Source organism: Lygodium microphyllum, chromosome 27 (assembly GCF_053477565.2).
Source record: "Lygodium microphyllum isolate KBCC chromosome 27, Lygodium_microphyllum_v1.1.10, whole genome shotgun sequence".
Taxonomy (NCBI): Eukaryota; Viridiplantae; Streptophyta; class Polypodiopsida; order Schizaeales; family Lygodiaceae; genus Lygodium; species Lygodium microphyllum.
The window spans coordinates 116,073,222-116,086,108 of NC_141161.1; the positions used below are offsets into that span (position 1 = coordinate 116,073,222).

General features: G+C 37.4%; 1 protein-coding gene across 1 annotated transcript; it reads left to right on the plus strand.

The window, feature by feature from the left end:
* The first annotated feature begins 10,908 nt into the window (after positions 1 to 10,908).
* LOC148012738 (putative germin-like protein 9-2) lies at positions 10,909 to 11,625 on the plus strand. The gene has a single exon (XM_087669209.1). The coding sequence runs from the start codon at positions 10,909 to 10,911 to the stop codon at positions 11,533 to 11,535; it is 627 nt and encodes a 208-aa protein (XP_087525335.1). The 3' UTR covers positions 11,536 to 11,625.
* The last annotated feature ends 1,262 nt before the right edge of the window (positions 11,626 to 12,887 follow it).

A 12,887-nucleotide genomic window follows, 5' to 3' on the forward strand; every position in this document is an offset into this window, starting at 1 on the left:
TGTGCTATGTTTCGATATACGTTTTGCCACCAATATTTTTCTTTGACTTTTATAAAGGTTCCCCATATGCCTCTTTGTCTTGCCCACAAGCTTTCATAAAATTCCTTCATTATCTGTTGTTGCAACCTTTTGTTACCTACAACTCAGATAGGTGCACCTTTTTTCTTCTTTGCATGCTTCCATAGATGTCCTTCTTTAAGAAAAAAACCATAAGCTTTCCTCTTGATATGCTTGAACTCCTCATCAATCCAAGTCTCCTTCTTCTTTATTGTGCTCAAATATTGGCTGATCTTCAGTCAATCTTCTTCAAGGAAATGAACTAGAACTTGAGCAACACAATGAGCATGCTGGCTTCTAGTTGACCACCCTGTTGTTTTCAGCTTTAGACCAGTATATGCTGTAACTGAAAATGTATTTTTAGTAGCCATGAAATGAAATTCAACAAGGATAGATTCTTCAACTTCACTTTTTCCATCAGCTATTCTTTATTGTCATGTCTTGCACGTGATAGCATGTCAGCAACTGGATTTTCCTTTCATGCAATATGCTTTAATTCGGGATTGAGAGATTTAATATATGCAATCCATCTTAGCATAGCAATGTCGGGTGTAGAGCCGTTGGTAATCATGCCCAAGAGTGAAAGACAATCAATTTCTACCACTACGGAAGCACCTATAAAGTATTCACGATCACACTTTAATGCTGTTACAACTCCCCACAATTGCCTTTTTACTTATACATACTTTCTTTGACGTTCATTAAGAACTTTTTCTCCAAAATGAATTATATACATGTTACCTTCAAGATCCTCTTGGCCAATAGCCCATCCTATCCCAATGGGACTTGTATCCACAGTAAGGATAATGGGTTGACCATTTGAATAATCAGCCCTTTTGAGAGTGGGGGCTAAAATTAAGAGTTTCTTTAATTTACACATAGTGAGAGTATGCTAATTACCCCAAGAGAATCTTTGGCATTTTCTTAATAATTGATAAAGATTTTCGACTACATGAGTAAAATGTGGTATCCATATGAGATAGAATACACATGCACCAAGCAATCTTCTCACCTCTGAGATATTTGTGCATTTTTCTTGCATTTTGATAATGGCATCTATCTTGATTGGTGAAGGTTTGCGTCCATAGGGGCGACATAGATGACTGACCATTAGGACTTCTTCTACTCCAAAAATCGACTTAGCTCTAGAAAGAGTAAGATGTACCTCTTCTAGCCTTGTCAAAATCATGTCACAATCATGAATATGGTTAACTACAAATGTCATGCAACCATCTTTGTCAAGCTCCTCATTCTTTTCATTGACTTCACATCCCTTGATAGGTACATCATCAAGAAATGGAAGAGTAAGTTGTGGAATAAAGTCCCTTAACACTTTGTGCATGGCATTCATCATATGGGCTACAGAGTTTGTCGCACCTTGTGGTAGAGTGCACATGCGGACCAATCCAAGAGGTGCCTTCATTGTGGTAATGTCTCGGCTTTCTAATGAAAGCTAAAATTGGTCATATCTTGAATATAGGGCACCCATAGAATAAATTGCTCTACCTACAAAAGCTTCAGCAAACTCATCAACAATTGGACCTGAACCAAACATTCGAATTATGATCACGATTGACAGGCTGTAGATCATGAATGAATTGTAAAGATCCATTTTTCTTAGACACACTAAACCATCAGTTTGAGTAAGGTGTTAAAGAAGGTTCCAAAATCTTCATTCTGATCTTTTCATTTAGAAGTTCCAGTAATTTGGGCAAATGCACCCTTGGAACAGGAATAGGTTTGAGGTTCCAAGGTACATGTGGAACTATAAAAATGTTGATAAGAGCCACAATATTTGGATCCACATAGCCTATTTCACTTGGCTGAAATGCAAAAGCTTTTCCATGTTTCATTAGCATTTGCATAAAAGAGTGTTTTTCAACCAGCGAAAGGAAAATATTTTCACCTATTTTTAGCTCATTTATACTTTTAGATGTGAACTTGTGACCAATGTTTGAAGGATCACGAAGACTTGGTTGATTTGCTGCCCTATCAGCTAACCCTTCCCTTTCAGGAGGCAGTGGGACTGCCATATGCTTGACTTTCTTATCTACCATCTTGTATTTTGTCTCCACTTGCGCTTCAACCTTGTTGACTAAACCAATGTCTTCCTACTCAACAAATTCTTGAATTGTTTGATATAAAAATCCAATGTACATACTTCTATGGACTGATTTTTTGTGTGATTTTCTGCATGAGCAGTAGTAATCAGTCCAAAAAAAAAAGCTCGAAATATCTTCATTTTCAACCATCATTTCATAAGTTCTCAGCTCCCTTTTTACATGACATAAATATTTTATTTCAGCTTTAGTCATGGCTGGAAGAGACTTATAATAGCCCATACTATTGGCTGTACATACATACAAATTTGTTAGAGACACAATTTTTGTATCATAAGGAGGTTCAATCTTTTTATATGGCGCACTACCATAGTCTCATTTTATAGTAGTGCATCTCAAAAACCCTTGAATTCTCAGGCATTAGGAGGCACAGGATAATCACGCAGTCAATCTCTATCTCGATGATGGTTAACACACACAGTAAGAAATTGGACAGCTTATTCATTATCTTTGCTTTAGATTTGAGCATAGGAAGAATCATCATCGAGAGCTTTTGTTTCCAAGTGGGCTTCAGAAATGTAAGGTTGCCCAAGAATGATAGGGTAACTACAAGAGTCTTGAAGAAAAAAGTGACTTTTTAAAAAATGTCTTCAATAGTTACCTGCACATTAGAACATGCAACATATAACTCTCCAAAAGAGTTATTTGCATGTCTCATTCACCATCCTAGATCAACATCTATGGGCCATACGTCACTTTCATAGAGACTCTTAGCCATGACGTTTATCTCTGAGGCATGGTCTAAGAGTGCAATACATGGTATTTCTTTTTCTCCAATTTTGACAACTGTCTCCGTTGTTGCTCTTGCCCAATGTGTACGACAGTAGTGACTACTTGGAATGAATCGAGTCTCTTTCTCCTCATGCATGTGCTATAGATGGCCTTCTTTTTGAGAGGTGGACTTCCCAACTGGTTTGAACCAGCCGACCATTACATTTTCAACTTTTACTTCTTTAGTTTTTGCATTCATGCTTTCTTTATCTTCAGTTTCAATTGCTGCAATTAATTCTTTAACTGCTTCAAGATGAATGCCTTGTGAAGTTAGCTTCTCTTCAACCTACATAAAAACTCGAAGAACTTGCAAAAACGCATGCACTGTTTCTTTAGCTTCATCACCAACATATTGTCTTTTCCTTTTAATTACATTAATAATTACATCATGGAATCCACGTTTGGCAATTCTGAGAATTTCGCCTAAGGTGAATTCAATTTTGCTTCCTAGAATTCGTTCTTCTAGGACTCGTTTGAGATCGGTTTGCAGATTCTGTGTTAGACTGCAATTTGTAGTTTGGTTGATTGCCATTCTTTTTTCCTTTGGTCTTCTTTGTTTGTCCTGCATCTTCCATCTCTTGATCTCGGGTTATATTTTTAGCAAGCTTTGGTTGTTCAGGCGTTCTTTTAGTTACCCGTTTTGGAGGGCTAGAAGAGGAAGGCCCTAGTTCAGGGTCCTGGTTCATCTTCTCTTTCTCTCTTTTCTTCAATCAAGACTTATTTATGATCGATGTTAGTTAAATGTGCAAAGGCGAAAAAAGAATCTATCGGTTCTTTTCAACGAGTAATGCCTTGAATGCAGTGATTGGCATTAGCCAAATATTCTTTGGCGGCTACTTTACCACGTTCCATTTGATCTAGTGCATGCATCCATACTTTAGATTGCACATTAGCTTTACATGCTTTCAAACTTGATTTAGTTGGCTCAATTTGCAGCCCATAGGTAGCTGCATCAATTGCTACGTAGGCATTCATTACAGTTAAATCTTCTATTCTTTTCTTCATTCCACCATTGCCAAATTTTAGCTCCAGTGGAAGACTAGTTTTAGCTGCATGAATTTTTTCGTCTTTCCAAAAGACGAGCTTCTATGCTTCAGCCTCACGGAAGGCAGAACACTCCCTCCTGTCATGTTGTTGGCTGTCGCACCAAATACAATGCCTCTTAAAGCCTTCTCTCATGAGTCTTTGAGTTGATGATCATCCTCGTTCTTCAACTTTGACATCCAGATTCTCCACCTTGGAACTAATTTCTGTAAGATTCAGATGAAGGTCATGCATGCTTTTAATGAGTTCATCCATTACATCATTTTTAGAAGGAATAGAAGAAGAAAGAGTTGGTTGATTAGTCAAAGGAATAGGGGATTTTGAAGGTGGAAGAAGGTCCATCAATGGAGTTGTTGAAGTTGAAGTAGATCCCAATCTTAGTCACATCTTCTCTCTTCGAGCAATCATGTTAACTACATTAGTAACATATGTCCATATAGTCTTGACTCCTGATTCGGAGGTAGCATCTTCTAGCCGATCATCAAGCTTTTCTTGTAGAATGAGATCTGTAGCCTTAAGGAATAATTCAATCTTCTGACCTTCCATACTTTGTTGGTCTTCATTATCAAGTTGTCCAAATTTACTTTCAAACTCATGGTATAGAGCTGTTGCAGCTAAACCTTTGTTGGTTTTTCAACCCATTCAGTGAAACTTGTCTTCGTCATAAGGCTAGAGTCTTCTAAGAAGAATTCTTCGCATAGGGATTTTTTGAGTGCAGCCCAATCTACATCTTGCTGAAAAAGACCCTAGATTCTCTCTTGAAGACCATGCTTGGCTAGTCTTGCAAAATAGCGATCCATGCATGTTGTGGTACACCAAGGAAGAGCATTTTTTCAACATACAAGTGAATAAAAGTAGATACATTTTAACCATTAAGTTGTTTTAATTTCCACCCAACTTCCTTTACGGCCTTGATAGCTGTGGAATCAATCTTCTCTTCATCTTGCCTTTGTTGTTGTTGTTGTAACATTTGGATTTGTTGTTGCTGAGTCTATTGTAGTATGCGTACCAATTGTTGTAGAGTATCTCCAGAAGAATCCCCCATCTTGGAGTTTCCTTACACTGGGTTGAAGGTCACCACAGGGGTTTGCCAAGAGAAGAATGTATGGGGGTTCAAGAGCTTTTACTCTGGAGATGGTAGAGATAAGAGGATGATTGAAGGTTTCAAGCCAAGTTCTTGAAGATAAGAGACATCAGGGTGAAGGTAGATTTAGGGAGAATAGTAGACGGAAGAGAAGGGGTTTGAAGAGATTCAAGATGTAGAAGAATACTCCCAAAAAGAATTGGAAAATATAGAAGAATAATAATAGAGATGAAGCCTGTTAGTTTCTTGCAGCATTATGAGAAATCATAACTCTAATAGACAAAAACATAAACAAAGCAATACCTTCCTCTATGCTAGTCAGATCACCAATCCGATGCCCCGGGGCCATTAGCTCCAAAAGAGGGGTTAAATACCAAGACACCTGGCCAAAATTCAGCCAGATCACTCCTTCATCTCCAACTTCGGAGTGTTGTTCACTGCCTGAAAACAGTGATCGTGCATTGCACGATTTTATCAATCTCTCTTTTTACATAAAATCCTCTCGAATATGCTGAAAGCTACATGCTTTCTTTTACATGTCATCCTAATCTAGAAGTTGTCTATAGTTTTATGGATTTTTTTACAAGAGATAATACCTAGAATATAAAAAATTAACTAAAAGCTTGTCTAAAAAAATCTAATATTTTGAACCATGTATACTAACACTAATGCCTAAAGTGGCATTGGCTCTCTAAATCTAAAAGGAAGGCACACTCTAGATTTTTTTACATGGTGTGCGCGTAGCGGCATGACAACGTTGCATGAACAATAATTACAAGTTTGAAAAGCTAACCTAATTTGGTTGGAAACTTGTCATACAAATTGAAATCTTGTATTGATGAAGAGTAACTTGTAAAATATAAATTAATGGAAGACAAAAAATTTGCTTGATCAAAGTTTGAGATCTAGTTGTTTTTATCTTTTGAAAAATAACATGTTTTTGCCTAAGAGTGAGCTTATAGCTTTGTTATAATATAAAGTAATAACAAAGATGAACACATAAACATGCTATACAAGAACTATGTAGAAGAGGTGCCACATGTCTCTTCATTATTTTATAATGATGGGGGAAGGTGCCATTCTCCCATCTTTGGAGAACATGATTGAGAAGCAAGTGTGACACAAGATTGGGTATAATCTATCTCCATGTATGGGTGGAAACCTCCCTCGTGCATGTATTTATAACATTTAATTAAGCTTTTGTACTCAAAATATATTGAAACCATCATTTTTGAGTTTTTACTTTTTCTCTCCTTCCACTACTTGCTTTTGTGCAAATGAAGCAAACGCAACCTATTCTAAATAGGTTTATGACTAATAATAATAATTTATCTCTTCTAAAATATATATAAAAAATAAATGGATTATGTATGTGCACATGCAAAGTTCTTATGGTTATAGATGCATACAAAAAGTACCATTTTTATATTATTTTTCCACACTATGAAGCAGATAAGTTCTATGGATTAAAATTTGCATTTCAAAATAATAATTCCACCTAACGTCCTCTAATTATTTGCTCACCATAACACAATACATTAGTATCCTCTCGTCTATCTACCATGTATAATGTGACTAGTATCACATCTATGCCCTCATATAATAAGTCACAAATCATTGGAAATTTTAAAAAACTACAATAAATAATAACAACTTATTTTCATAGTAAATTTTGATAAAATATTGTGATAAATATAATTACATAACATTTCTTAGCGGTCGAAAAATTATTGTCTCTAATGATAACACAATGAAACATGCAAGGGTGGCCAATCATATGCAAACGCTGCCTCTTGTGCGGAATTTGCATCATATATTAATGCTACCTCCTCTGGTAAATCTACTCTCTAAAATTTAAACTACTATTATCTTCTACGACCTCTACACTGTAAAGTTCCATTGATTTTACATGAAATACTACCTCTTGCAATGAATCTAAGCTCCTTAGCTAATTTATGTGACTCTAAGTGGTAAGCATCAATTAGATTATCATATGTCAAAGTTAGCATTGTTTTTTTAGTCTATTGTGATTCTTTCACATAATTATTTCTATAATTGACTAACTACTAGTTCCAATATATATTCGAGTTGCTACCCAGATATCCCTAGTAGTGGAAGCTTTGCATTTTGATCTTTTGTCCGTGGTTATATACTCTTTTACTATAGCTTTATCGACATCCATCCTAAAATTCATTTTTGAGTAGCTTCTTTGAGTACCTCGTGTGGATACTAGCCTATCGGCTCAGTGTTTCTTCTAATGTATCATTTTTTTTGAGTTTTGGAACTAATTTACTATTATTACAGTCCATACTTGCTTTTCTTCATAGACATAATGGCAGGTATTTCAAATCCTTTCAATGACAAAGCTACTAGAAGACACAAATTTGGCACGTATTGGTGCAAAATAGAACCCAATTTTTTGTTCTAATAGGGGTCTACTCATGGTCAAGGATTACTTAAGGAGCTAAAATTTTAGTACTGACCTCAAGGAGAATCATCAACTATAGAAGCAATTGGAGGTGTACCTTTGTATGGTTTGGATAAATTAATGTGAAAAGAATTGTGAATTTACAAGTAAATTTTGAATGTAAATTGAACTTTGGATGCCTCTTAATTTTTTTAAATCTTCTCTTTTCAATAGAATCATAATGCAACTATCTTCATTATACTAATTCTATAAGTGGACTATAGTGAATAATCCCAACATAAAAGGTCAATCATTCAAACAAATACAAACCATGTACTCTTGTATAAATTGCTAGATGTTAGATTATAAAGTTTTAGTAACAAATACTCATATTCATAAACATGCACTATTCATCAAAACGTTGGCTAAAGTAGGCAAACAAAACCAAAAATACACATTTAGAGTGTAATGACCACTTAGTCGCAATCACAATGCTCAATACAAGTTTGTAGTAATTGTTATGAAATTCAAACTTATTAAATGCAAAAATGAGAGTTTCTCATAAAGGTCAATAAAAAAAACTTTTGAAGGTTCCTTTTCTTCGGCTAATGGATTCTAGCAATACCTAAAAGTTGAATTTGAACTTGGAATGCAACATCTAGAGTTCCACCTGTTTTCATGTATTCGTTCACGTTTGGGATTGCTCTATATTTTCCAGTCAAAAGTCTAAAAGTATTATCTCATATCTATGGATCTATAGTAAGCATGGATGTTCTTGTCGAGGTGATTGGCTAGAAGAGCTATTGATATCTTGGAATGTTATTGCAAATGCTAAGTTTTTCCATGTGCTTTTGTAGAGCCATTACATTCTTGGGATTTGTCAACCCATTGTCCTATTATCTCTAGAGGCTTGCATGCTATTAACTTGATATTAATAGTGCTCGTATCACATTAGGAAAAACATGCCATGTAAACATGGGTTAAAGTTTGCAAAGTATAGTCTTAGTAGGTTTAATAGGCTGCTATAATCAATATATTAGCCTTACTTGTTTTTATAGAACCATTTGGAGAATTAAAAAAAGGGTGATGTGTGATGAATTGAGGCTCTTTCTTTTAAGGGTTTAGAAATGATAAGCTTTAATGATGGATTAGCATGGTGGATTGCCGCTATGGTTTTGTAGAAATCAATTAAAGAGGTCTATTGATGTGGTTAGTTGGGGGGTGGACGTGGTAGTGTTCCACGCTCTAGAGTTGATAACAAGAGCCAATGCTAGTGGCAATCAAAGCTTTCTAATAAACCTTTAAAGCTTACCATTAGGAGCTTAATGCTATAAGAATGTGATTAAATTAAGAAATGGGCGTAGCATCTCTCACTCTATCATGACACCAAACGATTTCTTTCTCACATCATTGATTATAAAGATGTGGCAAAATGGAATTCCAATGCCAATTGAAGGTGGTTTTGAATGACAACCCTTTAGTGCCATCGTTTGTTTGATGCTATAGCAATTAGAGCTTTGTCACATCATCTTTAGTGAGTTTGAGCAAAGTTTCGATGGCCGGAAGTAGGCATATGTGTATGATGGAAGAGGTGATTATTAAGGAGCTCCCCCCCCCCTTCTGGCGACTTTAGTAAAAATGGCTTCCCTAACAAAAGATAAATCAATGCTCTATGCTATTCAAAAGTTGACTATGAGGGCGGAGATGATGGAAGAGAGCATTGTGACATCATGGATGTTACTGAGGCTGCAGTTGATGTTTAAGAGTGTGCCTCATTAGCCTTGAAGAAATTCCAAGGTAGGTCTTTGTAAGACTTAACCTTTAAGTCTTAATGGCTAAGGGTAGGATAAGCACCACAAGAGAGAGAGAGAGAGAGAGAGAGTTCTTTGATTTCTACTAGAAAAGTGAGAAATAAGGAGGACATAATTTCTTGATATTGATGAAGGTGATTTGGCAAGGCACTTAAAGAAAAGAGAGAGAACTTTTTATTTTTGAACTAAAGAATGGAAATTGTCTAACAGACAAAGAGATACTGCTTGATGTTGTTGATGATGATGCCTTCTTTAATAGATGCATATGCCATCGCTTTGATGTTGACATCTCCACCAATAAACTTGCTCTAATACTCCTTGGTGTTGTTTGATGATGATGCCTTCTTGGGTAGACGTATGCCTTCACTTTGATATTGACATATCCACCAATAACCTTGCTTTGATACAAATGTTGAGGGCCTTCACCATGCAATAACAAATTATTAACCACTTTCGATAATATTTTTCCACGCTATGAAGTACATAAATTTCACGTATCAAAATGTGCATTTTAAAATAATAATTCTGTCTAACTCCACCTCATTATCTGGCCACCACAATACAAAACACATTAGTATCCTCATGTCTATTTGCTAGGCATAATGGAAATCAAGAAAGAAATAAGAAAAGTCCATAATAAATAACATCAACTTATTTTCATAGTAAATTTTAGTAAAATACCTTGATAAATATACTTCCCTAATATTCTAACCCGTATTAATCAAAATTAGGCTAATTAATACTAATCAAATTAATATACTAGCGCTTATAATTGAATAATTGAATCAATACTAACTAACTAATCAACTACTAATGAAATTAGCTAACTACTAAATTACTAAACAATCAAATTTTTATCAAATTAATACTAATTTAAATAATTAAGCTCTTACTATACTTGAGTAATCGACTAATCGTATTGATTCAAGAATTAAATGAATAATCACTCATCATATGAATTAATTCAATTGCAATTGAACTAACTACAATTAGTTGAACTAACTACTATAATCGATATATCTACTTGAAGTAACTAATTGAACTAATAATCAATAACTAACTAACTATAATTGATAATCTAACTCAATATTAACCTAACTAAATATAAATCAATACTTAAGCATAATCGATAATGTAACTAACTAGCTAAACTCATACTCGATAACTAAGTATAAACTACTAACTATGATCGATGGTAGCCAGATGATTAGACCATCCTTCGTATGTAATTTTCTAGGAAAAATAGTACAAAGGTAGGCTGATGATAAATATTATTACTATTAGGCCGGGAAAAACGCGTGGTACCTATCAGGCCGCCACGTGGCATCCCGTTAACTCGGCCCGGTTAACCTATTCGTCCGGCGCGCTGAGAGGTTCGTCCGGGGAAGGTGCCCTTCGCGGCAGTGGAGGTGCCCTTCGCGTAGTATATATTGTCGATGAAACAAGATAGTTCCTATCCCTCTCTGTAGCAGGACCTGCAGCTGCTGAAAGACATATTCAGCAAGCAATAACAATTGGCCGCCTGTCCTGCACGCAATCAGCATCGCTCATCACACAATTAATATAGCAAAGCTAGACTAGACTACTGCTCCGCGGCTGTTATTGCTGTATGCTATGGCCAGCTGTAGATTCAGTTTGCTGATGCTCACAATCTGCGTAGCGACAACATGGGTGGGGTTGGCGGTAGGCTCCGATCCAGAGGCCACGACGGACTTCGTGTTGCCAGCTGGCACCAGCCAATCCGACATAGATGGCAGCTTCTTCACGTTCAAGGGCTTCCAAGGTGGTGCCAACGCGTCGGCGGGCATGTTTAAGCCGGTGAAGGCCTTCCAGGACCAGTTCCCGGCAGTGACGGGGCTGGGCATCTCCGCCGCCTTCCTGGAGTTCCCGGCGGGCTCCCTGAACCCGCCGCATACGCACCCACGCGCCACGGAGCTCCTGTTCGTGCTAGACGGCACCCTGCTGGTGGGCCTGGTGGACACCTCCAACAAGATGTACAACCAGACTTTGCAGAAGGGCGACCTGTTCGTGTTCCCCAAGGGCCTCGTCCACTTCCAGATGAACCCTGCCAGCTACGGCCCCTCCGCCCATGCCCTGGCTTCCTTCAGTTCTGCTAACCCTGGCACCAACTCCCTCCCCGGCATCCTCTTCGGCTCCGGCATTTCCTCCTCCATTCTCGCGCAGGCATTTCAGGTCTCCTACTCCACCGTCTCCATGCTCCAGAGCCCCTTTCACAAGTGACTGATCGATTGGTATGTGCACTTACCAAATTGATTGCTCGGCCCACCGTGCTCAATACTGGTACTGATACTTAAATAGATATTGATTTCATACGGAATAATCCACACCCAGATCGATAATTTGTTGCTCCTGGGCGACTGGTGTAGTTCCGACTGATCATACTCTGAAGCAACAACGCGACATTGTTCTGTCCGTCACACGATGCTATTGTTTCTTTGTAAATTTAGTAAGAAATGGGTAAGCTTCCTGAGTACGTCTTGGGTACGGACTATCTGCTTTACACGATCATCAACATCAGTGCGTACAACTTACTTACACTTTCTAGAATTTTGTTCAGTTCAGTCTAATAGATAGTGCTTACGATGGGCAAGCTGTCGAGCAATGAAATGACCGCGGTCGAGTCTCGACGTGTTATATGTTTGGAGAGAGAGAGAGAGAGCGAGAGAGAATTATCGAACCTCGTACAAACAACACTTGACAAACAGGCTGATAATTGCCAACATAGTGTAACCCAGATGATACGTTAGTACGGGAAAAAAAGATTTGTGAGAGAGCTAGAAGAGCAAGATGACCTCGTTTCACAAATTGTTTGAAATAACAATATCGAATGTCAATATGGTTGGAAGAGAGCCGAAGACAGGCGCGAAAGGAAATACGTGAAGAGCCTCTGAGAGTGAGGCTGATGGCAATCATAGAGCTTTAGAACTTAGCTAGCGCTGTACAAAAAACTATTACATCTCTTTAGGCTCCTAAGCACCACCAAAATTTCAGCATTAAACTTAGACCACGTGTCTTTGGGAACAAGTGGACGCTGGAAGGCGTCCTAATAACATGTCATTCCTCAACTTCCAATTTTCTTGCATAGAGACAACTCTAAACACATTAGATAGACCCAAAGTCTATACATCAAACTTACCCATGTCCCCAAATAAAACAAGCTTGCAATCCATGGTCTCTTTAAAACCTACCTTCCTCACCCACTGTTGGTGTTACTTCTACAAAGGCTTCACCTCTTTGCATTCCCAAAACAAATGTCTCACTATTTCTATTTTTAAAAGACTAGAATGGTCCCAAATCTCTTCCCAAAGGCACACACCTTTCTTCATTATGTTTTTGGCTAGCCTAAATTGCTTCAACCCAAGTATATCTCAAGGATTGAAAGCATGCTTTAAGAACGAGATGGCTTGCTTTAAAGATGAGTCTCCTCTTTTGTCCCATGAACCTCTTCGTGAGGCATCTCCTAATATTGATTGCCATGCTTGGGACAAATTTTTAGCTACTGGAGAATGGGGAATGCTGATCTTTCTCCTAGTGAGAAGAGTATTATACCAAACATAGCTAGGGAGGCCAAG

Coding starts and splice junctions, on each gene's coding strand:
- LOC148012738 (XM_087669209.1), top strand. CDS start 10,909: ATGGCCAGCTGTAGATTCAGTTTGCTGATGCTCACAATCTGCGTAGCG.